This window comes from Ochotona princeps, chromosome 2 (assembly GCF_030435755.1).
Source record: "Ochotona princeps isolate mOchPri1 chromosome 2, mOchPri1.hap1, whole genome shotgun sequence".
NCBI lineage: Eukaryota > Metazoa > Chordata > Mammalia > Lagomorpha > Ochotonidae > Ochotona > Ochotona princeps.
Genome location: NC_080833.1, coordinates 164990867 through 165013766, shown reverse-complemented (window position 1 = coordinate 165013766; position 22900 = coordinate 164990867). Strand labels below are relative to the sequence as shown.

General features: G+C 44.7%; 1 protein-coding gene across 4 annotated transcripts in view; it reads right to left on the bottom strand.

The window, feature by feature from the left end:
* The window catches only part of AXDND1 (axonemal dynein light chain domain containing 1), a 67754-nt gene that overhangs the window by 41022 nt on the left and 3832 nt on the right, over positions 1 to 22900 (bottom strand). For 3 of the 4 annotated variants that reach the window (XM_058660993.1, XM_058660996.1, XM_058660994.1), the window contains exons 4-12: positions 18852 to 18972; positions 17597 to 17682; positions 14735 to 14791; positions 13653 to 13755; positions 12612 to 12733; positions 9745 to 9885; positions 9117 to 9221; positions 6235 to 6355; positions 1427 to 1528 (exon numbers count right to left, since the gene is read on the bottom strand). In XM_058660993.1, coding sequence (XP_058516976.1) covers positions 1427 to 1528; positions 6235 to 6355; positions 9117 to 9221; positions 9745 to 9885; positions 12612 to 12733; positions 13653 to 13755; positions 14735 to 14791; positions 17597 to 17682; positions 18852 to 18972 — 958 coding nt within the window. The remainder of the gene's footprint in view (positions 1 to 1426; positions 1529 to 6234; positions 6356 to 9116; positions 9222 to 9744; positions 9886 to 12611; positions 12734 to 13652; positions 13756 to 14734; positions 14792 to 17596; positions 17683 to 18851; positions 18973 to 22900) is intronic. The other variant, XM_058660995.1, reaches the window with a different exon arrangement.

The window sequence follows — 22900 nt, the reverse complement described above, 5'->3', positions numbered from 1 at the left end:
TTGGGAGTGAGAGAGACCTGGGAGGGAAATAGTGGGCTCCTCCCTCTTGGGTTACCACTCCCATGGGAGGGCACAAAAAACTAGGACAGAGGCTGGGGTGGCTAGACAGAGACACCCAACAACATCTGTGAGGGCTGGATAGTTGAGCTGGTTAGATGGACCTAAGCTTCGATACCCACTGACATGTACAAGAGCCAAATGGGATATGGGGCAGACTGGACTAGTCTGTTACACATACTGGCAAACCAGGGTAGGGGGTGGGCCTAGTGGGGGTTATTGTGGGTCGCTCCGACTGGGCTGCAGCTCCCACTGGTTTATGTGAGGGCCGAGTGTGTGCTGGGCAGAACCAGGCTGGACTGCAACACCCATGGGTTCCAGAGGAAGTCGGGGCTGAAAACAAAACCAACCCAGCAATTGCAACCATCAGCTGATCAGGGCGATGGACTGTGCCGGGCCCTGTACTTGCTAGTACATATAAGAATCTGGTCTGGGAACACTTCAAAGTTTCTTTTGAAGATCACCTCAACCGAAATGGCAGACTCAGAACCCTAACCAAGAGAAGACGGAAGACAGAACAGGTCAATCCACCACCTCAGCTATATGTTGGCAGTGAAATACTGGGCAAATGGAGACTCTATGATGGACTATGTCAACCAGTGGATTCTTCAATGACCTCATCGTGCCTGGAGTGGCGAGAATGGCAGTGATTCATAACTGGTGAACTATCAAAACCACTTGAGCAAGGATCTCAGAGCATGCCCCACATCGGGGACCTCGGCTGGGTGGGAGACTGGGTGGGGCTTCTCCCTCAATATCCCCTTTACCTCAGTTACATGAAGGAAACAACAGGGAAATAATAGTCTTACCCCTTCCCTATAGCCCTTGTACCTTTTTACCGTAATTAACAATGTAAAGATTGCCAAAAATATTTTTTTAAAAAGGTGAGAGGGTATAAAATAAATAAATACAAACCAAGTAGATGGAAGCTATGTCTCTCTGTCTCTTCTTCTCTCTGTAAAAAACTGACTTTCCAATAAATATAAATAAGCTTTAAAAAATAATTTAAATAAAAATGACTTGTAGTAGTCTCAGCTCTCAGGGTGGGTATACAGAGCTGTTAACATACCGCTCTACGTGCCCACATGCCAAGGTGTGTGGGCTCTTCAGCTCCACTCCCAATTCCAGTTTCCTGCTAATGTGCGCCCTGGAGGAGCACGTGACAGCCAGAGAGCTGGCCCCTGCCACCAACATGGCAGTCCTTTGTTCTGCCTTTGGCCCGGCTCTCTCAACTGTTTGTGCATTTGGGGAGTGAGCGAAGACAAGGGGAGATGCTCCTGTGTGTGTCTTTGAAATAAACAAAAATCTACCAGCATCACCTCTCAGCACTGGTGGTCTTTTGTTCGTCACTGAAGTGAACTGGACTTACCTTGGTTGAGAGCAGTATGATGAAATGTTTAGTATATTTATTCCAGGCTTTTTCATTGAGGTAAAGTCTTTGTGCCAATATGACTTTATTTCTTTCAATTACCTGTAAAAATAATGTACTACACTCAGAAACTAAAACATTAACAGATTATTAGAATTTATCATAGTGTTTTAATGTATCATTGTTTCATTGAAGCATTAAGAAGCAAAAATTCTAGTTCACTTACTAATTTGAATGGCAAATTGACACTTATTAGAACTATCAAACTAAAACGAAATTCAACTGCAAGCAGTATTTCTCGAATAAACTAACCTAATGACCCCTTTCTGCTCTTGAATATTACTGAGAACTTCGTCTTATAGTATATATTTATTGAGATTAGATGCATTGGAAACCAAGCTATGGTTATTTAAAACACAGATCTGTTAACTCACTTAAGCATAATATAAACAAACCCATTATGTGTTAACACATATAGCATTTTTGTGGAAAAATAACTGCAATTTAAAAAAAAGTGAAAAGTACATTGATTTACATTTCTACAAATCTCTTCAATATCTGTATTAAAAAGAATAGAGCTCGATTCTCATGTTTATTCTGCATTCAATTTTTCACAATATTCCACGTCATGCAGCTTCTAGAATACCCCACCACGAATTCATGAGAAAATGAAAACAAAAGGCCAAATAACATCTTTGTATTCTGAGGAAACTAGTTTTGAGACCACAGAGCTCCCAAAAGAGTTTCATAAGCTCCCAGGGCGTTCTTGAGCCATAACTGAGAACTGCTGTAGTTATATTGGACATGAAACAGCTATCTACATAAAACAATAACTGAATGAATCAAATCAGTTACTGAGGGCTCGGCGTGGTAGCCTAGCTGCTAAAGTCCTTGCCTTGCACACACTGGGATCCCATATGGGCGCCATGTCGCATCGTGGCGGCTCCACTACCCTTCTAGCTCCCTGCTTGCGGCCTGGGAAAGCAGTCGAGGACGGCCCAAAGCCTTGGGACCCTGTACCTGTGTGGGAGACCCAGATGAGGCTCCTGGCTCCTGGTTTCAGATCTGCTCAGCTTCGGCCATTGCAGCCACATGGGAGTGAATTAACAGCTGGAAGATCTTCCTCTCTGTCTCTCCTCTCCTCTCTGTATATATTACTTTCCAATAAAAAATAAATAAAAATCTTAAAAAAACAGAGAGACAAAGTCCTTGTTTTCAGGGAGCTGATATTCCAGGTGACATTCTCCTGGCTGGGAGGGCTTTAGGGATGACAAACTCAAAGTCCCCGCAACGAGCTTCTGCCAGGGCGTCACTGCTTTCGGAACGCGGGGGCCTCTGCAGTCTTTGCTTTCTCCTGGACAGGTCTGGCTCAGACTGGTTTCTTCTATAGCTATTGTCAGTACTGATTACTCAGAATATGTCAACGCCCCTTTCAGCATTCAGAAGCATGGAGCACTGTGTCTAAGATGAGGTCCAACCACTCAAGAGGACAGTAACTTCCTTTCTTCCATGTTCTATACTTCTTACTTTAACTCTCTAGCATTGCTTTTAAAAATACTTCCAGAACCTGGAGCAATGGCTTAGTGGCTGAATCCTTGTCTTGCAACTGCAAGGATCCCATGTGGGAGCTTGTTCATGGCCAGCTGCTCCACTTGCCATCCAGCTCCCTGCTTGTGGCCTGGGAAAGCTGTAGAGGACGGCCCAAAGCCTTGGAACCCTGCATTCATGTGGGAGACCCGGAAGAAGCCCCCGGCTGCTGGCCATTGTGGCCATTTGGGGAGTGAACCAGTGGATGGACGATCTTTCTCTCAGTCTCTCCTTCTGTTTATCTGAATTTCCCATAAAAATAAATAAATCTTTAAAAAAAAAAAAAAAACACTTCCAACAGTGGCAGCCACATCAGTTTCCAGATATTTACACAGACTTCTTACACTGGGGTCTCCCCCTCCACATGGCTGCTGAGTTTTGTGTATTTGTCTTGAGTTGGGAGTTTAGGCTCCTTTAAATAACAATGTTCAGTGTTCTAGTGTTTGGATAACTAAAGCTTATTTCCATACCAATGGGTATTAAGGCTATTTTAACCTAAAAAAATTAAAAATGCGTTTGAGAATGAGCAATAGAGAGTTCTTCTATACACTGGCTAACTCCTCAGATCTCTGCAATGGTGGGTCAAGGCTGCAGCCAGAGCTGGGAACACACTCCAGGCCACCCTGTGGGTGGCAGGGACCCCAAGATCTCCATCATGGCCACTGCATTCCAAGATCTGCAGCAGCAGGCAGCTGTGTGGGAGCCTGGGTCACGAATCAATCCGAGCACCCTCAGGCGGCATGCAGGCGTTTTAATCAATGTCTTAAACAAAAGGCTGAGTCCACTTGTCTTTCAGTAACTGATAACCACGTGCCCTCAGTTTCTTTCACTGGTGTTTCTCAGGAACGTATTCTTGCTAGTGAGATCTTAGTCAAAGGGGCTCTTCAACTAACAATAGGGTTACATTCCAACAAACCCACAGTAAGGTGAAAATACATTTCAGGCACATAGCCCATTGACCGTCACAGCTTAGCAATATAAGATGTAGGATTTCAGCTGAGCACCCCTGCAGTCACGGCTGAGAGCTGGCTGAGGCTTGATGCCGCTGCCCAGGACTAGGGAATGGCATTACACTATATGCATACGGTGAGCTCAAGGAACATCAACTCAACTCACACTGCTTTCACACCATCACCAAAGCGTAAAAATCACCAAGCTGAGAATACAAATGTCCAAAAGAGTTGTATCAATTTAAGTCCCCATCGATAGTACATGATACTATTCATGCTTATATTTTAACACTTGCTAATCTTGCAAGTGCAAAGTGATATCAACTGTTGGTCCCTGTTTCTGTTAATTTGGTGAGGCTGAGTAAATTTCATAGGCTGAGTAACCATTTGAATTTCTTACTCTGAATTATCCGACTATGTTCTATGCTCACAGTTCTACTGAAGTACTTTCATTTTTGACATGCTCTTACTAGACTACTTGCATAGCACTGTTTTCTCCATAAGGTACCAACGTTTTATTCCGTCTGCCACTTGCTTTTGTCATTAGTGCTGCAGAGAAGGTTCTCATTTAAGTTTCCTTTCATGTCATACAAAGAGCTTCCCCATTCCAGTATCATAAAAATATTCTCAGGGGCTTGCCCTGTAGCATAGCTAACTATACACCAGGTGCCAGCTGTGACGTCAACATCCCATATGGGTGCTGGCTCGTGTCCCAGATGCTCTGCTCCCAATCCAGCTGCCCGCTAACGACCTGGGAAAAACAACGAAAGAGGATCCAAGGATTTGGGCCTCTGGCACCCATGCAGGATAGCCAAACGAAGCTCCTGGCTCCTGGCTCCTGGCTCCTGGCTCCTGGCTCTCAGCTCCGGCCTTCTGTCCCTGGCTGTTGCAGCCATCTGGGGCATGGACCAGCAGATGGAAGATCTTTCTCTGACTTTCTCTCTCTGCAGCTGAGCCTTTCAAATAAGTTCATTTTTTGAAATTCTCACTTATTATGGTAAATTACAGTTCCATTCTTTCATTTCCAAATATTCGATCTCTTCTAGGATTTAATTGTGTGTGTAATATTTTTTATTATATATCTAAATTTTCACTGTATAACAAATTGTGTCTACCCAGTTTGAACATCTCACATATACATGAGTCAGTTTATAATTTTCTATTCGGTCCTCTTGGATTTATCTATTCTTAACAACCACATTCTTACCTATTTTGACTTTCAGTACATTTCAAGAAGTATGAATTCTTTTTTTTTTTTCTTTTAAAGATTTGTTTGTGGGCCTGGAGTGATAGCGTGGCAGTTAAAGTCCTCACCTTGAACACACTGGGATCCCATATGGTCGCCGGTTCTAATCCCAGCCAACCTGCTTCCCATTCACCTCCTTGTTTGTGGCCTGGGAAAGCAGTATAGACGGAGGCCCAAAGCCTTGGGACCCTGCACTCATGTGGGAGACCTGGAGGAAGCCCCTGGCTCCTGGCTTCAGATTGGCTCAGCTCTGGCTGTCTTGACCACTTGAGGGGTGAACCAGCAGATGGAAGAGCTTTCCCTCTGTCTCCCCTCTCTCCATAAATCTGACCTGCCTTTCCAATGAAAATAAATAAATCTTTAAACAAAGAACTGAAGTGCAGCATTAATGCACTATACCTGCACAGAGTCCTGTGACCTGCCTCTAATGTACTACGGAACGAATCCAACTTAGCCAGTATTTTAAGCCGTTGTGGGTCATAATTCACTACTATTGATACCTAATAAGTCTCAGATGTCACAAGAGGTAACTATCAAGTAGGTACATTAGATATACAGAATAAGGTGGTAGGACTTCACTAGCTCCCTAAAGCAGTATGTGAAATTCCATAGGCAATCACACTTCAACTCACTGTCATCTTGTATACTAGGCTGTTAGGACCAGAGCACAATATCCAGTGATAACAATATGGTTACAGCACATAAAAAAATAAAACTATCTTCTCTAGTTTATAATTAGTATAAATTAAAGCTGAAAATTTTAAACAAATTCCTAAATAATACAAAATCATACTTTACAGATTATACTTAAAATAGTCCTCAACTGTGCAGTAACTAGGTATCCAACAGAAAAAAGGTGAATGAAAATAATTCTCTTTAGCTTTTCAAGATGCACAAAGGCTATATTATTAATTAATCAATATACATATTCATTTGAGGGAGGGTTATCAATATAGCTGCAAATTACAAAACCAAATGTATTTAGCCAAAAATGAAATCCGTGCTGTGAACCCAGGCAAACCAACCTTTAGGGCCAGTTCATGGGTAGCTGAGCTCCAGTGGTCTCTTTCTGCCATTAATTGTCTAATATCACTCTCCATCCTTCCTCTTTGCAATGAATATAATTCGTGGTATTCTTCTACAATTCTAAAAGAAAAAATTCAATAACTATTTAGACATTTTAAAAACTGTATAGTTAGTCATTTGTTCCTTTAAAACTCATCCTAAGGTAACTATAGCTTACCTGAAGCGAAGTACAAGGAAAAAAAATCTATGTTTTGTTTATAAATCCTACAGTCTAACCAAAGTGAAAACTCCACTGTATCACTCCCTGCTTGAAACACTTAGAACTTTCCTACAACTTCCACAACTTCATATTCCGATGGCACGTGACACAATACCTGGTAGGAAAACCAGAACACAGGTAACGGTAACAGAGCAGCTTTATCTTGACTCATAGCCTCAGCACTCTTGATTAAAGGCACAGAGCCTGGAAACTGTGAAACACTGTTAACCTAGGGAAAGGCGCTTGGCCAATCAGTGAAGCTGCCACGTGGAATGCTCCCAGTCCATGCTGGGATGCAGACGCGAAGCCCAGCTCCTCTTGCAAACACAGCTGCCTGCTAACTTGCACCCCGGGAAGCAGCAGCAGGTAACAGCTCAAGTCCTCGGGTCACTGCCAGCCTAGGGAAAGGGTATGGGAGACATGGGTGACTGACCAGTCCTAATCGACCAGTCCCAGATGTTGCCAGCTTTTACAGAGTGAATCAATGAACGCAAGGTCTTTCCGTCTCTTTGCCTTTTAAGGAAAACGGAAACGGATGAATGTTTAAAGATGAATTTCGGAGTTGGCACTGTGCTGCAGCGATGCCAGCATCCCACAGGAGTGCTCCTTTGAGTCCTGGCTGCTCCACGTTCAATCCAGATTCCTGCTCAGATGCCTGGGAAAGCAGCGGAGAACGGCCGAACTACCTGAGGCCCTGCCATCCACATGTGAAGCTCAGGGCGGAATTCCTTGCTCCTTGTAGACTGGCTCATCCCCAAGCCTTGTGGGCATTCACATTATGAACCAGCAGGTAGTTCTAGCTTTCAAATACATTAATAAATATTTTAAATAAATTTAAATTATATATAATTCATACAAGATTTAAAGAAATTCTCTCCCAATCATGCAAAAGCATATGTATAATTAAATGACATTTTCTTATCGAATCTTTCTGCATCTCTGCCAGAACATATTTTTCCTTCTAATTCACAATGATGTTTCTTTTTTTTTTTTCTTTTGGTAAAGATTATTCATTTGAAAGGCAAGGGGTCAGTGCTGTGGCATAGCAAATTAAGTTTCTGCCTACAGTGCCAGCATCCCATATGCTGACACTCAGCATCCAGGCTGAGTCTCAAGTTGAGACCCCCAGTTTGAGTCTCAGCTGCTCCAATCTGAATTAGCTCCCTGCTAATGGCCTGGGAAAGGCAGCAGAGGATGGCCCAAGTGTTGAGGCGCCTGCCACCCATGTGTGAGACCAGTACGAAGCTCCCAGCTCCAGGATTCAACCACTGTGGTGTCTACTGTGGTCATTGTGGTAGTGAACCAGCGGATGGAAGAGCTCTCCCTCTCTCTCTCTCTCTCTCTCTTGCTCTCCCTCTCTCTCTCTCTCTCTAACTCTGGCTTTCGAAATAAATGATTTTAAAAAGAAAAGAAACAGTGACAAAACTACTCTATGGGACCTGGTACAGTAGCCTAGTGGTTAAATCCTCACCTTGCATACACAGGGATCCCAGATGGATGCTGCTGCAAATCCCAATTGCTCCACTTCCCATCCAGCTCCCTGCTTGTGGCCTGGGAAAGCAGTCAAGGACAGCCCAAAACCTTGGGACCCTGCACCCACATGGGAGACCCGGAGGAAGCTCCTTTCAGATCAAATGATCTTTCTGTCTCTCCTTCTCTTTGTAAATCTGACTTTCCAATAAAAACAAATAAATCTTAAAGAAAAAAAAAAACACTCCATGAGGCCATCCAAGCCACCTGCTTCAGAATCCCCCACAGTGGTCCCCTAAGGACAATGTGCTAAGAGCCTTGATGAAGGGGCCATCCCTGGGCATGAAAAGCCAACACAAACAGGGGAGAGGGGACTGTTCCTGCAATTGCTAGCTCTCAAGCTAGGTTAGGAATGCCAGCCTGGAAGCTATTTTTCAAAATAACAAGATGCAGGAGCAGCCGGGTGAGTCTTTACCCCTCCCCGACTTGAAGCCAGAGCCATGCCAGAGGCTTTTAAAAGAGCATCTCTGGCTAACAGAAAAGATAACTCACTAAGCCTCAAGCAAAGCCCTTGGGCCTCCGTGGTCTGTGACACCTGAACCCTGCATGGTCACCGCCTCCTCCAGCCCCAGAAGGGACAACGCATTGCACCGTGGCCCTGTCCCCCTGACCCCGCAAAAACAGAGTGTGAAGCAGATACAACGAGAACGGCACGGCGCGACATATAATGAGCAACATAACTCAGGCTACGCGGTCCAGCAGTGCTTACTGTAACATTTTCTTTTTCTGAATGTTTGAAAAAAGAATTTCTCATATTGTCATAGCTCTGACTAGGTTCAGACACCATGCTAGGTACTTTGTTTATAATAATACCTTTAATTTTCATAATAATAATCCTCTCAAGTCAATTTCTTTGTAATCTCAACACTGGATGTTGCATGGTAAGCAGGACAGTTCTATAGGATGTGCTGCACACACTGCTTCTTTATACTTTCGCCTAGAAAACCCAAAAGTCAGTCTGCAAACCTCACTCAACAAAACGATTAATGCCAAAAGCAACCACGTGTTTTAGGGAAGCTGGTATTACACCTGTTGTTTCAGCAGCTGTATAAGCAGCTCTCAGACAAGCCACGCAAACTTGAAGCAACTCACTTGGCGTTCTTTTCAGCATCCAAAAGAGCTTGAGCCAAATCCTTATGGGCCTTCTCTGCTTCCTTTGTTAATTTCATGTCATGTGCCCGAACTAGACACAATTCCCTAAAACAAAGCAAAGGCATTTTAAAACCATAAGTGGAGATTCCAAAAAAAATTTCTACTCAGGACATCAGATTTCAATGTTAGCCTTTTCTCATTTACATGTAGTTGCCTCGCCTTTCCTCCTTATAAACAAGCCAAGAAATCCAGCATGCATGGTGGATGAGATCCTGACAGGTTTAACAGTGGAATCTGTCAAAGGAGGGTGGGTATTTGGGTATCAGCCTGTTAGTTAAGGTACTGCCCAGGCAAGCACTTGGGAGTGACCTACTGGACGCAAGGCCTCTCTCAGTTCCTGCTCCTAGCTCTGGCTCTCTGAGTCTCTCTGCCTCTCAAATAAAGTGAAAGCAAATGAAACGTTCTTAAAGGAATCTCTTTTTTTAAAAAGGGCAGGCAGAGAGAAGCTAGTGCAGCCTCTGGATGGGGCAGCTGGGAGTGCTGAGAGGTGGCACCACCACGCTGCCCTCTGAGCTTCCGGTCACAAACCATCCTGCCACGAGCTGATTAGGGCACTCACAGCGCTCACCTGGTCAGTTCCTCGATCACGTTCTTGAAATTATATAATTCTTGTAAGATGCGCTGGTCCATCACGCGCTGCGTCACCAAGTCCTTGTAGAAGTCGATCATGTGCCGGGCAATCTGGTCAAGCATCTGCACGTACCTCTCCCTGAGAAACCAGGAGGGGAAGCAGCAGCCAGAGAATGTGCGAGAGAGAAAAATCACGTGAAAGAGAGAAACCACAGACGGACATCCAGGCAAGACGTGTGGGAAGGACGGGCAGAAAGGAGACTAGACCTGGGCCCCTGCGCGTGACCGCAGGGCGAGCGGTGCCGTCGGACACTGTGTTTGCAACCTAGTAACGGGGATGTATAACAAAAGTAAGGAATTCTTCTATTTCTGCTTCTAAAGTTAGTAGGAGTTGTGTGAGGGTACAAATCAGGTCTTACGTATTTGTACATGTAAAATATCCATGTCTAGGACATAGCGAGCTTTCTCTCTAGAGTTAAAGTCATGAACAAAACCTAAAGGTAACAACACCATTTAAAAACAGAGACCTGTAATGCAAAGAAGCAGCAATAGTATACTCTGCAACTCATTCTCTGAGGCCAATATTAACACCACACCAATAACCAAAGACCTCACTAGAAAGCAGGAGTAGACTATCATCCCTTATGAAACATGCAAAATTTCTCAAAAAAACATTACTAGTTAAACCATACTCAGCAACATTTCACATCCACCAGGATGGCTATGTTAAAAAAAAAAAAAGGTGGGGGGCAATAACAAATATAAGTCAAAATATGAAGAGATTGTTGGTAGAAGTGTAAAATGGGAAAAGCCTGGCAGTTACCGTATGACCCAGCCCTCTGCATATGGCCTGGCAAGGCAGTGAAGGATGGCTCAAGTCCTTGGGCCCTTACACCCACGTGGGAGACCCAGAAGAAGCTCCTGGCTTCTGACTTTAACAGGTCCAGCTCCGGGGCTTGTGGTCATTTGGGGAGTAAACCGTAGCAGACCGCTCTCTTTCTCTCATTCTCTCTCTGCAATTCTGTATCTTAATTTAAAAAAAGCTCTTCAAAAAATAAATAAAATATTTGGATCCCTGCCACCTTTATAGAAGATTCAGATTGAGTTCTGGGCTCCTGGTTTTGGCCTGGCTCAGTCCCAGCTGTTGCGAGCATTTACAGAGACAACCAGCGGATGCAAGATCTTGCTCTGCCTCTAATTCCACCTGTTTCTCTGCCTCCCAAATAAAATGAAATGAAAAAAAGAAGAAGAAGAAGAAGAAGAAGACAAGAAAAAAATAACACGGGCAGGTATTATGGCCCCATGGGTTAAGTTACGTCTTAACCTACAGTCCACACCAAACCACCTATCAGATATCACGTTTGGGGTAGTGGAAGGTTCTCCAATTTAAAGTGGTGCCCACATCTTTAAAAGCACTTTACTGCACTAGAAATACTGACAGTCAAATGCTTCTGGACTTGCAGACACATTATGAAGGTTTCAGCACTCAGCCTGCATCCAAGTTGCTCCTGCTCACTTTCTCTCATCCCCCCAACCTGCACCCTACTCTAAAGTCCTGGCTTTGAAGCCCTGCTCTGGGGCACCTCTGCTACCTTGATTTAGTATTGCTATTGGCTTCCCTGTGTCTTCAACTTTCTTAAAAGGACTAGTTTAGCTATCTTTTCCTGTTTAGACTTCCACCCCATGTGGGCCCCAGAAGCTGACTCTGAAGCCAGTGGGGACAGGGCTGTGTGCACCTTCCTCTTGTAAGGGCTGGCTCTGCATATCCTGTAGTCATGCAGCTCTTGCGCCTTGGTTCCTCATCTCCCCTCCTGGCCTTGTTCAGAACTCCACTGTCCCATCCTCACGCTCATCCAGCACTACCTAGCTCGCGGTGCTGCCCTACTTACTCCTTCCCGCCTAGCCCCAACCAGTCCCTCTGGAGGGCTTTGCTTCTGTCCAACCAGTCAGACAGTGGGTAAGTGGGTAAGCAGAGCAAGTTCATACAATTAATTGCCACTTGGAGGGGATGTATAGTAACTGTGAAATGGAGACTATCACATCCAGATGTGAGGATACAATGCAGTATGTATCTCTACTTCCAGACAAAGAGGGACTCCCAATGAAACTGTTTACTCTATGTTGACAGTAGGATGGTGGACTCTGTCTTTGTCCATGCCCACACTGATGGACATATGATTGTGTATGAAAAACGATACTACAGTGACGATATAGAGGAACTCTGTGAGGGGGAGGGAACTGGGGAGGGGATAAGGGAAATCCAAGGCCTATGGAACTGCATCATAAAATGATAATAATAAAAAGAAGTAAAATTTAAAAAAACAATTAATTGACACTTGGAAAGAACTGGTGGTCTGACAGATCGGATAATTTGCTTATGACTCCATGGCAAGGGAGCTCCAAATAGGTTATTTGAGCCCAGGGATTCTGATTTTATGATTCCTCTCAACTTTCTGGGAAGTGACATAGTTACAAGAATTACTGCATGAATTGTATTTATTGATTACAATATTTGGTTTCTTTTAAATTATTTATTATAATATATTTGTTCAAATATTATGTCCTTGTTTACATCTTACCACAAGTTCCATGAAGCGTCTCAATGCTTATATTTAATAAATACTGATTTACAAATGGAAACTTGCTCAGTGGCTATTATCGTCATATACAAATGAGATAATTAAGGTCCAGATTTATGCTAAGTTCATCTATCAATATGAAGTTTTTACAACAGAAAATACAATAAAAATGCAAGTAAATTTGTTCCTATCAGTATAATGAAGAATTCTAAATCTTATAATTTTTTTTTCAGGGAAAAAGACAGCTCTAATTTTAAAGCTGGAACATTCTAGTCACAGCTCTAACCGTATTTTGGACAACAGCTCTCCTCTGTCCGCACAGTCGACGCTGACTTGCCGAATCAGTTCATGGAACACGGTGTTGTAGATGGACTGTTCCTTCCTGAGCATGTGCAGCAGCTGATGCATCTGGCAGGAGACAGAGAACCACCCCTTAGGACAGTCCTGGCAGTAAAACATCAGTAGGCAAGCATCTGAACGTGAATAAGCTTTAGAAACATTTTGATGAATTTACTTCATATACAATTTCATACTCCTATAACAGGTTTTCAAAAGCTCATGAAAATGTGTATTATGAAAAGATTTTGCATGACTTCCAAAGTAGTTATGCAAAAGTAAACTTTTCTTTCAGTTAAATTTTCCATCTACTTTTCCAAGTGCCCTGTGCGTGGGAGTATACAAAAGTAACATACTTCTGTATCTCCTAAAAACCGGGCGCCTCCCTTTGCTGTGCAGTAAGGCCACACTATCACTTCTATGTTACACCTGCCAAAAATGCACAACCTGGATGGCAAGCCAAAACTGGGGAACATTCTACATTCTAACTGGCCCGCGCTCCTAAAAATAACTAGGGTAAGAAAAACAAAGAGGGTGTGTAGTACAGCAGATGGGTCTACACTTGGGTTTCCTGCATCCCATATTAGAGTGCCTAGTTCAAATCCCGGCCATGCTACTTGCAATCCGGGTGCCTGCTCCGCACACCCTGGGAGGCAGCGGGGCATGGCTTGAGTGCTGGAGTCCCTGCCAGCCACGGAGAAGATCCAGATGGAGTCCTGAGCTCCCAGAGTGCATCTGGCCTATCTCTGGCTGCACGCATCTGGGAAGCTGACCAGCAGATGAACTATCTCCGTTTGTCATAGCAACGCTACGAGGTAGTTACTGTAAACACCCATAATTTACAGGTGAGCAAATTGAGGAACAAATGCATTAAATGAGTTGCTCAAAGTCACCTGCTAATAAGGAGCAGGGACTGAATTCCAACCCAGGCTCCTGCCTGCAGGATGCATGCTCTTCACTGGGACTAAGGCACACGGATCTTGGTCATTACCTTGGTTGGTCCTGAGTATTCTTGATTTTCCACAGTAGCCCTCTCTAACATAGCATCCATCACATCACTGAGCTGGACCACCTCTACTCTTTTATTTGGTTTCCTAAAATTGAGGTGGCAGATTCATGTAGTTAGTGTAACAAGAGATCACACTCAAATGACAGAAGAATACAGAAAACACAAAGAAAATGTATATACTGTGCAATATTTGTACAGCATCATCCTTCGTCTGTGGTTCTAGTGGGATATCAGTAACAGTGGAAAAAATGATAAAAGCGTATTAACACTGTCTTCCTTTTCTTAAAAGAAACTAATGCCTCCCCCCAAGAAATTCTACATAATTATTGCGTAGGATTATAAACATTGACAAACTATGAAGATACAAACACCAAGTTGGTAACATTGCTTCCCTTATAATGTAAGAGATGGGGGGAGCAGAAATGGGACGAAGTAAAGATAAGACTTGGTGGGGAGAGTGGAAGGACCAGAGAAATAGAGTAATACAGAGGACTAGATGCAGAATATAACCGTGACTTTTCATCCACGGGGCAGGTCTTTGGTCTAGCAGCTAGGATGTCCCCTGAGACAGCTGCTTTCCAAAGTGCAGTGCCTGGGTTTGAGTCCAGGCACTGCTCCCCCTGGTCCAGCTTCCTGCTAACAAGCGCCCTATCAGGCAGGGGTGATGGCTCACACAGCTGGGGCTCTGCCAATCGTGGCAGACCTGAATTGAGATGGAGTTCCTGGCTCCTGGGCCTGCTTTTGGCCCAGCCACTGCAGGCATTTGAAGAATGAACCACCAGAAAGGATATATGCCCCTCTCCTTATTTCTCTTGTCTGTCTGCCTCGCAAATAAGCAAATAAATAATGTATTTTATAGTTCTTAAATATCACACAACATGTTAACAGGTAAAGTTACACATGAAATTGAACAAATGTAACATGTAAAGATTAAATATGCAATTGAAATGATAAACGAAGCCATAGGTTCGATTCTGCACTTGGGCAGTATTGTCTTGAGTGTCTTGAGTACTGCATTTACATGGTGATAGTAAGAGACATGTTAGAAAATCAGCTCTACTTACATGGATGGGAAGAGCAACAGCCTGTTTTCACTATCCGTAAGGAGAGTCGTGTATTTGCTGCAAAATAAGACAGACATGTGTCATTTGTAGGACATTGTCAATGCTGTTTATCAGTCAGCACACGCAACAGTTAGCATCTTGGAGTCTAACGGCCATTCTCCTCTACAAGGAATCATTATTCCCCGGAAAACAGTGAGTCATGGCTCATTCCAGCACCGGAACTGGAAAATGTCACAGAATAAACTTAACCTTTGCAGAGCCGAGAAGCATGCAGGCAATGCAAAGGACCTGACATGTACACACAAGATGGTTCCTGAATATTCACAGACACCTACTGACAAAAATAAAATCACATGTCATATAGTGGACCTTTTTGGTCATAGGAACCAATCACATTACTCAAAACGTCAAACTGTGAAAACCTCTTGATTCATTTCTTAAGTTTAAACCTAACTTTTCAGAGATGGAAGGATATTTTAAGAACACTGAAGATTTGAAGTAACTGATCATGGGATAAATGTGTAAGAAGAAAAGATTCAACAAGAACACAGGTTTGCTGGATCCCAGTCACATGTGTCTTCTGAATGCTCTCCGAGTAAGCCAAACTGCCTCCACTTACATGGTGACCCTGCAGATTTGCTATTATTTATGTGTCTCGACACTCCAGGAGTTCATAAGCACTGCCTTTGATTTTTGCCCTACACGTCAATAGTTGGTTAACAAGATCAGTGTTCAGCATCTAGATCAATGAACATCTCGAGGGCAAAGAGTCAAAATACAGTTTTAACATGTTGTGTGGAAAATAAAATGAGTGTTGTGGCTGGGACCTGAACCCGTATCTCTGGCCGTGATTCAATGACTGGAGTTGGGAAACACAGCTCAAATACACAAATCCTAAAGATGCACAAACTACAGAAGTCTTGAAATATTGGATATCGATAGGGACAAATTCAAAGAATATGATAGCCAGCTCAAAGGAACTGACATTGGCTAAGCCAGGAAAAATGGCACATCAAAATAAATACTGGAGGATCAGCACTGTGGCACAGTGGGAGGACCGCTGCCTGTGACAATGGCATCCATATCATTCCTTTTTTTTTTTTTTTTAGTGATTGTGGCCTCAACACATCTGAGTACAAAGTTCTGTTAGATTCCTTCACTAATTGGATCTGTTTGTTTACCGGTATTGGTTCCTGTAACCCATGTTTACTTATCCTGTTGCCTGAGACCTGGTGATTGTTTCCCAATTCCCTTGTGATCTATTGTTAGAGTAGCTTGTATGCTACTGTTTAGTTACCAATAGCCTTTATCCACCTGCCTGCCCTGCAAAAATCATGGTATAAACTGCCTAGTATAACTCCATGAAGTGTGCACTGGTTCGTCTCGCCTTCGCATCCACTATGTCCCAAATTCTTCTTGGTACAGTCACCACGCCTCGAGTCCCCGTCCCCACTAGAGGGACCCCGAGAGCAGTGGAACATGACCCTGCCACACAAGTGGGAGACATGGGTGAAGCTTCTGACTTTGGCCATTGCAGCCATCTGGGCAGTGAACCAGAGGATGGAAGATCTCCCTGCTTCTTCCTCTCCTTCTGTAACTTTAACGTTCAAATAAATAAATATTTTAAAAATAGAAGAAATCATCTCAAATGGAGGACTTATGTCTATGAAAAGTAAATTATGGTAATAAAGAACCAAAATCCATCAAACAGAATAGAAATCGATGTGTCTAGTAGGTGAAATGCCAACTAATAAATACCAAAGAAGTGATAAAGCTAAAAGTCACCTTTAGATATGTAACTAGTTAAATATATATGAACACATTTGGCAGTAAAGGTCCAGCATGTCTCAGTCTACTCTTGAACACTTTAAAATGTGTGTGAGGATACAAAAGTGAATGAGGGGGGCCGGCAACATGGCACAGTACGTTAAGCTGCTGCCTGCAGTGTTGACATCCCAAATGGGTACCACTTCAAGTCCCAGTTGCTCCACTCCTGACCCAGCTCCTGCTAACACGCCTAGGAGAGCAGTGAAAGATGGCCTGAATTGCTGCACCCGTGCGCCCACATGGGAGATCCACAAGAAGCTCCTGACTCCTGGCTCCTAGCTGCCTGCCCCAGGCTTGGCTGTTGGGGAGTGGGCAGCTGATAGAAGTCCTCCCTGTCTCTGCCTCTCCCTGTCCCACTGTGACTTTGCCTTTCAAATGAATAAAATGAATCTTAAAAAGGAGAGAGAGACAAAATGCAGAAGCCCAGTGAGTTAAGATGGAAGGCTTTCACAGGGGTATCTTGTCCTATTTTGCAACTTTTTTGTTAAGTTTGAAATTATATACAAATAAAAAGTCACCCCCCCCAAGAAATGAATTCCATGTGACATTCTTTAACAAATATTATTCTGAGATTCACCATCATAAACCTAGAAGCATTCACGTGTATTGTTTTAGAAAGCCAAGACCGGTTCATGCCAGCCCACCCACAGGAAGGCAAGAGGACTGACCATGCTGCAATCTGCAGCCAGCCCCTGGCCGGTGCGTTCCAGTGCTGAGCAGTATTACGTCTGTGCTCAAGGCCACTGCTCACAGCCATCCCTGAAGGTCATGGGGAAGCATTCAGAATAAAGTTCCATTTTTTTAAAAAATCAAAACTAAATAGCAGGAAGTGAGACAGAACAACTGAAATCACTAAAATCCCAAACATTTAAAAATCCTTCATGGTTTAAAAAAATACATGTCTTAGACTGTCAGAGTGGCTCGCCCAGATGTTTCCTCACTGTCTGTGAACTTGAGGGCATCTTCAGGTCCTGCGACTGGGAGGCAGGAAGCAGTTCAACCTGGCAGATAGGCAATCTACATCACCGTACTCACTCATCGTAACACTCCAAACCTGAGACTCCTGTACTTGACACAATATGGAATTCCTCAGGAACCAAAGTATCCATTAGGGTTTTTGGCTGAAAAACAAAGCAAGCAAGAAAGCATCGGGGGAGGATGAACACAGGAACAGAAGGTATGGGCTGCAGAAATTCTGACTCCTATCCCAAAGGGATACTCTTTCTTCAGAGATTTTGATCAGAGAAATGACAATATTAGCAATGTGGGTCATAGAGAATGACAAAAACATTTACACACAGCCCATGAATTAGAGAACAACTTTTGGTTTTGTTATTTCTCAATCTCCACAGGGTGGAACTCCTGCACAGGTGCTCCGACCCCCCAGGAACCACAGCGTCCTACTGAGACGTGAACTTGACGTATCCTCCGAGCTGCTCGGAACCAGCTCTAGACTGCTGACAACAGCCAGCGCAGCGTGAGCAGCGCCTGAACAGCAATGCTGCTGTACTGTTTACGGAGCGACCAGGGAAAAGACGAACACATCTGCCATTTTTTTTCCTATTTCTGATCCAAGGGTGCAAACCATGCAGATGCAGAGGGCGTTACATTCAGAAATGCATTTTTTTTCTGGAAATTCAGTTGGAAATGTAAAATTAAATTTTAAAAGATAACAATGAGAATAAATCTATAATTTGATATATGGATTTCTGGAAGTGAAAATTTTTTTTTATCTTTCATACTACATTTTCTAGACCAGAGATGGTAAGCGTAGTTTGGAAACTGGCATATGATATCTTTTAACTTGGGCCTGGCATGGTAGATTGATGATTATATCCTTGCCTTGCAAATGCCAGCATCCCATATGGGCGCCAGTTCATGTCCCAGCAGCTCCACTTCCCATCCAGCTCCCTGCTTGTGGCCTGGGAAAGCAGTGGAGGACGGCCCAAAGCCTTGGGACCCTGCACCCGTGTGGGAGACCCAGAAGAAGCCCCCGGCCCCTGGCTCCGGATTGGCTCAGCTCCAGCTGTTCTGGCTACCTGGAGAATGAACCAGCGGATGGAAGATTTTTGTCTCTCCTCCTCTCTGTAAATCTGTCTTTCCAATAAAAATAAATGACTCTCTGAAAAAAATGTATATACATATATATTTGAACTTTTCCTATCAAATACTCTCAGAAATAACTGATCAGCGCATTGCTGTCCTGACAGTATGACACTGCTTCCTATTTGGTGACATAATCTTTGAAACGCAGCGAGAGGGAGAGAAGGCGCTTTGTGGAATCCCTTACCTTACGGGGCACAATGGCGCCATCATGCGATGGTGGTGACCGGTCCGGAGCTGGGGGACAAAGTGCGTTCTCCTGCACCTTGCCTTCCGTGTGTTTAACATCATACAGGAAAGAAATGTCCCTGGAAGACAGGAGCACACATTTGCAAGATAAATGTTCTGCCCAGGAGCAACGTAGGCGTGTGTCAGGTTCACAAACTGGAAGTGTAACGAGGACTCCAGGACAGGCACTCCATTGTAGGGTGTTGGGGTCCCGAGCAGCTTTTTAACAGTTGCACCAATTGGCTGCCTCTCCCTCCGCCCTCCGCACACCGCCCCAGCTAGTTTCTCTCTCTATAAACCCTCTCCTTCCTATCTTCCTATTCTCTCTTACAGGACTCTCCTGGTTTTCCAGTTGCTAAAGATCAAGGTGACAAAGAAAAAGAGAGAAAGGGAGCATCTTCCACCCCCTGTTTGACCGACACTCTGATATGTGACACCAGCACTAGAAGCGGGGGCTTAACCCACTCTACCGTAACGCCAGCCCCTTCCCTCTTTGGCTACTTCTTCTGGTACACTGACATGCTCTCCTGCACTAGACAGAAATGCTCTGAAAGCTCTGTCCCCCTCACCCTTCCTGGCATTCTCTCCTTGGTGACACCATTAAATCCTACCTTATAAGCTGTCAGCTCTAGGCACATAGGAATTCTTCCATTCTACTTTTTTCACTCTCCTGTATTTACTGATTCTGTTAACACTGTTACGATTTGACCAAATCTATCTCAGAAATGAGTCAAAGGCAACCTTTCTGGAGTCCAGGAATCTTCACTCACCACGAGCACTGACCAGAGGACTGTCCCACACCACTGCAAGTAGAAGATGGGAACGGGCCCAGTCAGCTGTGCTCAGGGGGTTTTAAGCAATGATTGACTATCCAATAACTAACAGCACTGGCACATACGGATCAATCAACCAGGCTTACATCAGTGCACAATACAAATTGTCCCGTTAACTGTAGCGGTGCAAGAACAAACACCCATTGTAACTCTCGACTACCCAATCAGGAAGAACTACATCCTGTGTCATAGTGAACAATTGAACTAGGCAAACAGGTGCTTCCAATTCCATGCACAGAAACCAGTGTGGGGCAAGCAGCTTATTGCTCGAGCTGTAAAGGAAAAGCAAGCTCTTATCCTGAAATGGGATAGTTTCTTGCAATAAGGACTGCCGCGGGCCCAGCGGCGTGGCCTAGCGGCTAAAGTCCTCACCTTGAACGCACTGGGATCCCATATGGGCGCCAGTTCTAATCCTGGCGGCCCCGCTTCCCATCCAACTCCCTGCTTGTGGCCTGGGAGGGCAGCCAAGGATGCCCCAATGCTTTGGGACACTGCACCCGCGTGGGAGACCTGGAGGAGGTTCGTGCTTCCCGGCATCGGATCGGCACAGCACCGGCCCATTGCGGCTCACTTGGGGAGTGAATCATCGGACGGAAGATCTTCCTCTCTGTCTCTCCTCCTCTGTGTATATCTGACTTTGTAATAAAAATAAATCTTAAAAAAAAAAGTTGTATTTCGGACATGTAGCCTTCTTCAACGGAATAAATATAGCAGTGCGTTTTCTTGGTAGTTCTGGTAATATAACTTAGGACACGCTTTGTGGAGGTGTTCCGGCTGTGTCTCTAAGCCTTGCTGCCGTGTCGCACACGGGAGAGCTGTGTGTGCAGGGCGCGTTGCGTGGCCAGGAGACGCGGGGTAGCTCTTCACAGACATCCTGCAGCTGGGGTCTGGGTGTGGGCTGAGCCCTGCAGAGCAGCCTGCCTTACAAGATGTGGGAGCAAGGCAGAGGCCCTCTGCCCTGCTGTGACTTAGCCACAGTGCTGACACCACAACGAACACTCCAGAACCCACCTACCCACCGTGCAGCGCCCGTCTGCGGGCTTCCCAGGGCGGTGCAGCCATCATGGCGGTGACAGCTTCCTGACTGTAGCTGCCTGGTTTCTGGATCACACCTAACAGGGGATGTATTTTTCAAATGAGATGTAATTTGTAAGCCACAACATCCATCTTCTTGAAAACGCACAACGTATACATTTTTAGTGTATTCCCAAAGATATGGCATCTGATTCTAGACGACTTCCAGCCCGTGCAGACAGCTGGTAGCAGTTAGCACTTATCCTCCACTCCCCCTTCCCCTTTGCCCCGACAAGCACCAGTGTACTTCCTGTCTCTGTGGGCCTGCCTAGTCTGAACATTTCATATGCACAGAAACACGCATTTCACTCGGCACCAGTGTCTTCGGGGCTGTTGGAGCATGCTTCAGTAATTCTCCCTTTTTAGGACTGAATAATGTTCCACTGTGTGGACAGACCACATTTGGTTCACCTACTCATCAATGAATACAGAGACTGTCTCCATGTAAGGCTGTCAATACATATGTGTAAGCTTTCGTATGGACACATTTGCAGTTCCTCTGGGGATATAACCAGGAGTGGCATTACTGGTCATTATGGTAATTATGAATTTGTCAAGACTTGCCTAATGTTTTTGCAATGGGGCTTAAGTATCTAACTCCCACTACTTCTCAATACCTTCACCCACATTGGTATTTTTTTTTTTCAGATTTATTTATTTGAAAGGCAGAGTTAGAGAGAGAGAGAATGAGAGATCTTGCATCCACTGGTTCACTCCCCAGATGGCTGCACTGGCTGTTTCTGGGTCAGCCTGAAGCCAGGAGCCAGGAGTTTCTTCCGGGCCTCCCACATTGGACAGGGCCTAAGATCTTGGGCCATCCACTGCTGCTTTCCCAGGCACATTAGTGGGGAGCTGGACTAGAAGTGGAGCAGCTGGGACCTGAACCATGGTTTGGTACAGGATGCTGGTGTCACAGGAGGCAGCTTAACCCACTGAACCACAGCTTCATCATCTACCTTGTGATTGTGCAATTTTTTGTTTAATTCTGGCCATACTGGTGGGCATGAAATAGAATCCCATGGTTTTGTTTTACATTTCCTTATTTGAGAATATCATGTATCATATTTCTATGTGCTTACTGGTCATTTGTATGTTCTTTGGAGAAGTGTCTGTTCAGAACCTGGAGCTCTCGCGGTAGCCCTGGGGGTAGCAGCTTCCTTGCAGGGTCAACTGCATCCTTTTCTATGAGTTTTCTCACAAATGCTATTTTGCACCAGTTCCTTTAGCAAAAGCCTTTTAATAATTCATAAACATCCAATTTTCTCCATTTACTTCTTGTCTGCTAAAACTATCTAGGGTGATTCATCTTTTAACCCTGCCTGACAGAGCTCCTGGGAAATACGACTCAAGGCATACTGACTTTTTCTTTTTAAGATTAAAACAAAATTTATCTGAAAGGCAGGTTTACAGAGAGGAGATACAGAGAGAGACAGAGATCTTCCATGCACTGGTTCCATTCCCCAAATGGCTGATCCGGAGCCGGGAGCCGGGAGCCAGGAACACTTTTGGGTCTCCCACGTGGGTGCAGAGGCCCAAAGACTTGAGCCATCCTTCACTGTCTTTCCAATCCCTAAGCAGAGGTCTGGATCGACGTGCAGCAGCTGGGGGCTAGAACCGGCGTCCTTTTGGGATGCTGGCATTGAAGGCGAGGGACCAGCTTAACACTGCTGTTCTGTATGTTGCTGCCGTTCCCTGGCTATCTGGGGTTGCTGGACAAGGTATTTTGGGCTATATATAAGATTAGTTGCTCATTTGTATATTAGTTTTCCATTGGTGCCCTAAAAAGTCACCATAAGCTTTGCTCAAATTCATTATCTTACAGTTCTGAGGGTCAAATTCAGACACAAGGTCTCCTGGGACTAAGGTCAAGGTAGGGGTGGGGTTGTGTTTCCGTTCTGTGACCACCTGGGTTGACAGAGTTCAGTTCCTGCCCATCGATGAACTGAGGTTCCTGCTTGCTTGACAGCTGTCCGCCGAGCTGCCATCACAAGCCCCGGCTTCCTGCAGCCGACTTCATTTCCTGGCTTGGCCCTGCACCTCCTCCCGCTTCCTCTGTCTTCAGAGCCAGCAGTGGCAGGCTCCGCTTCCCACACGCTTCAGA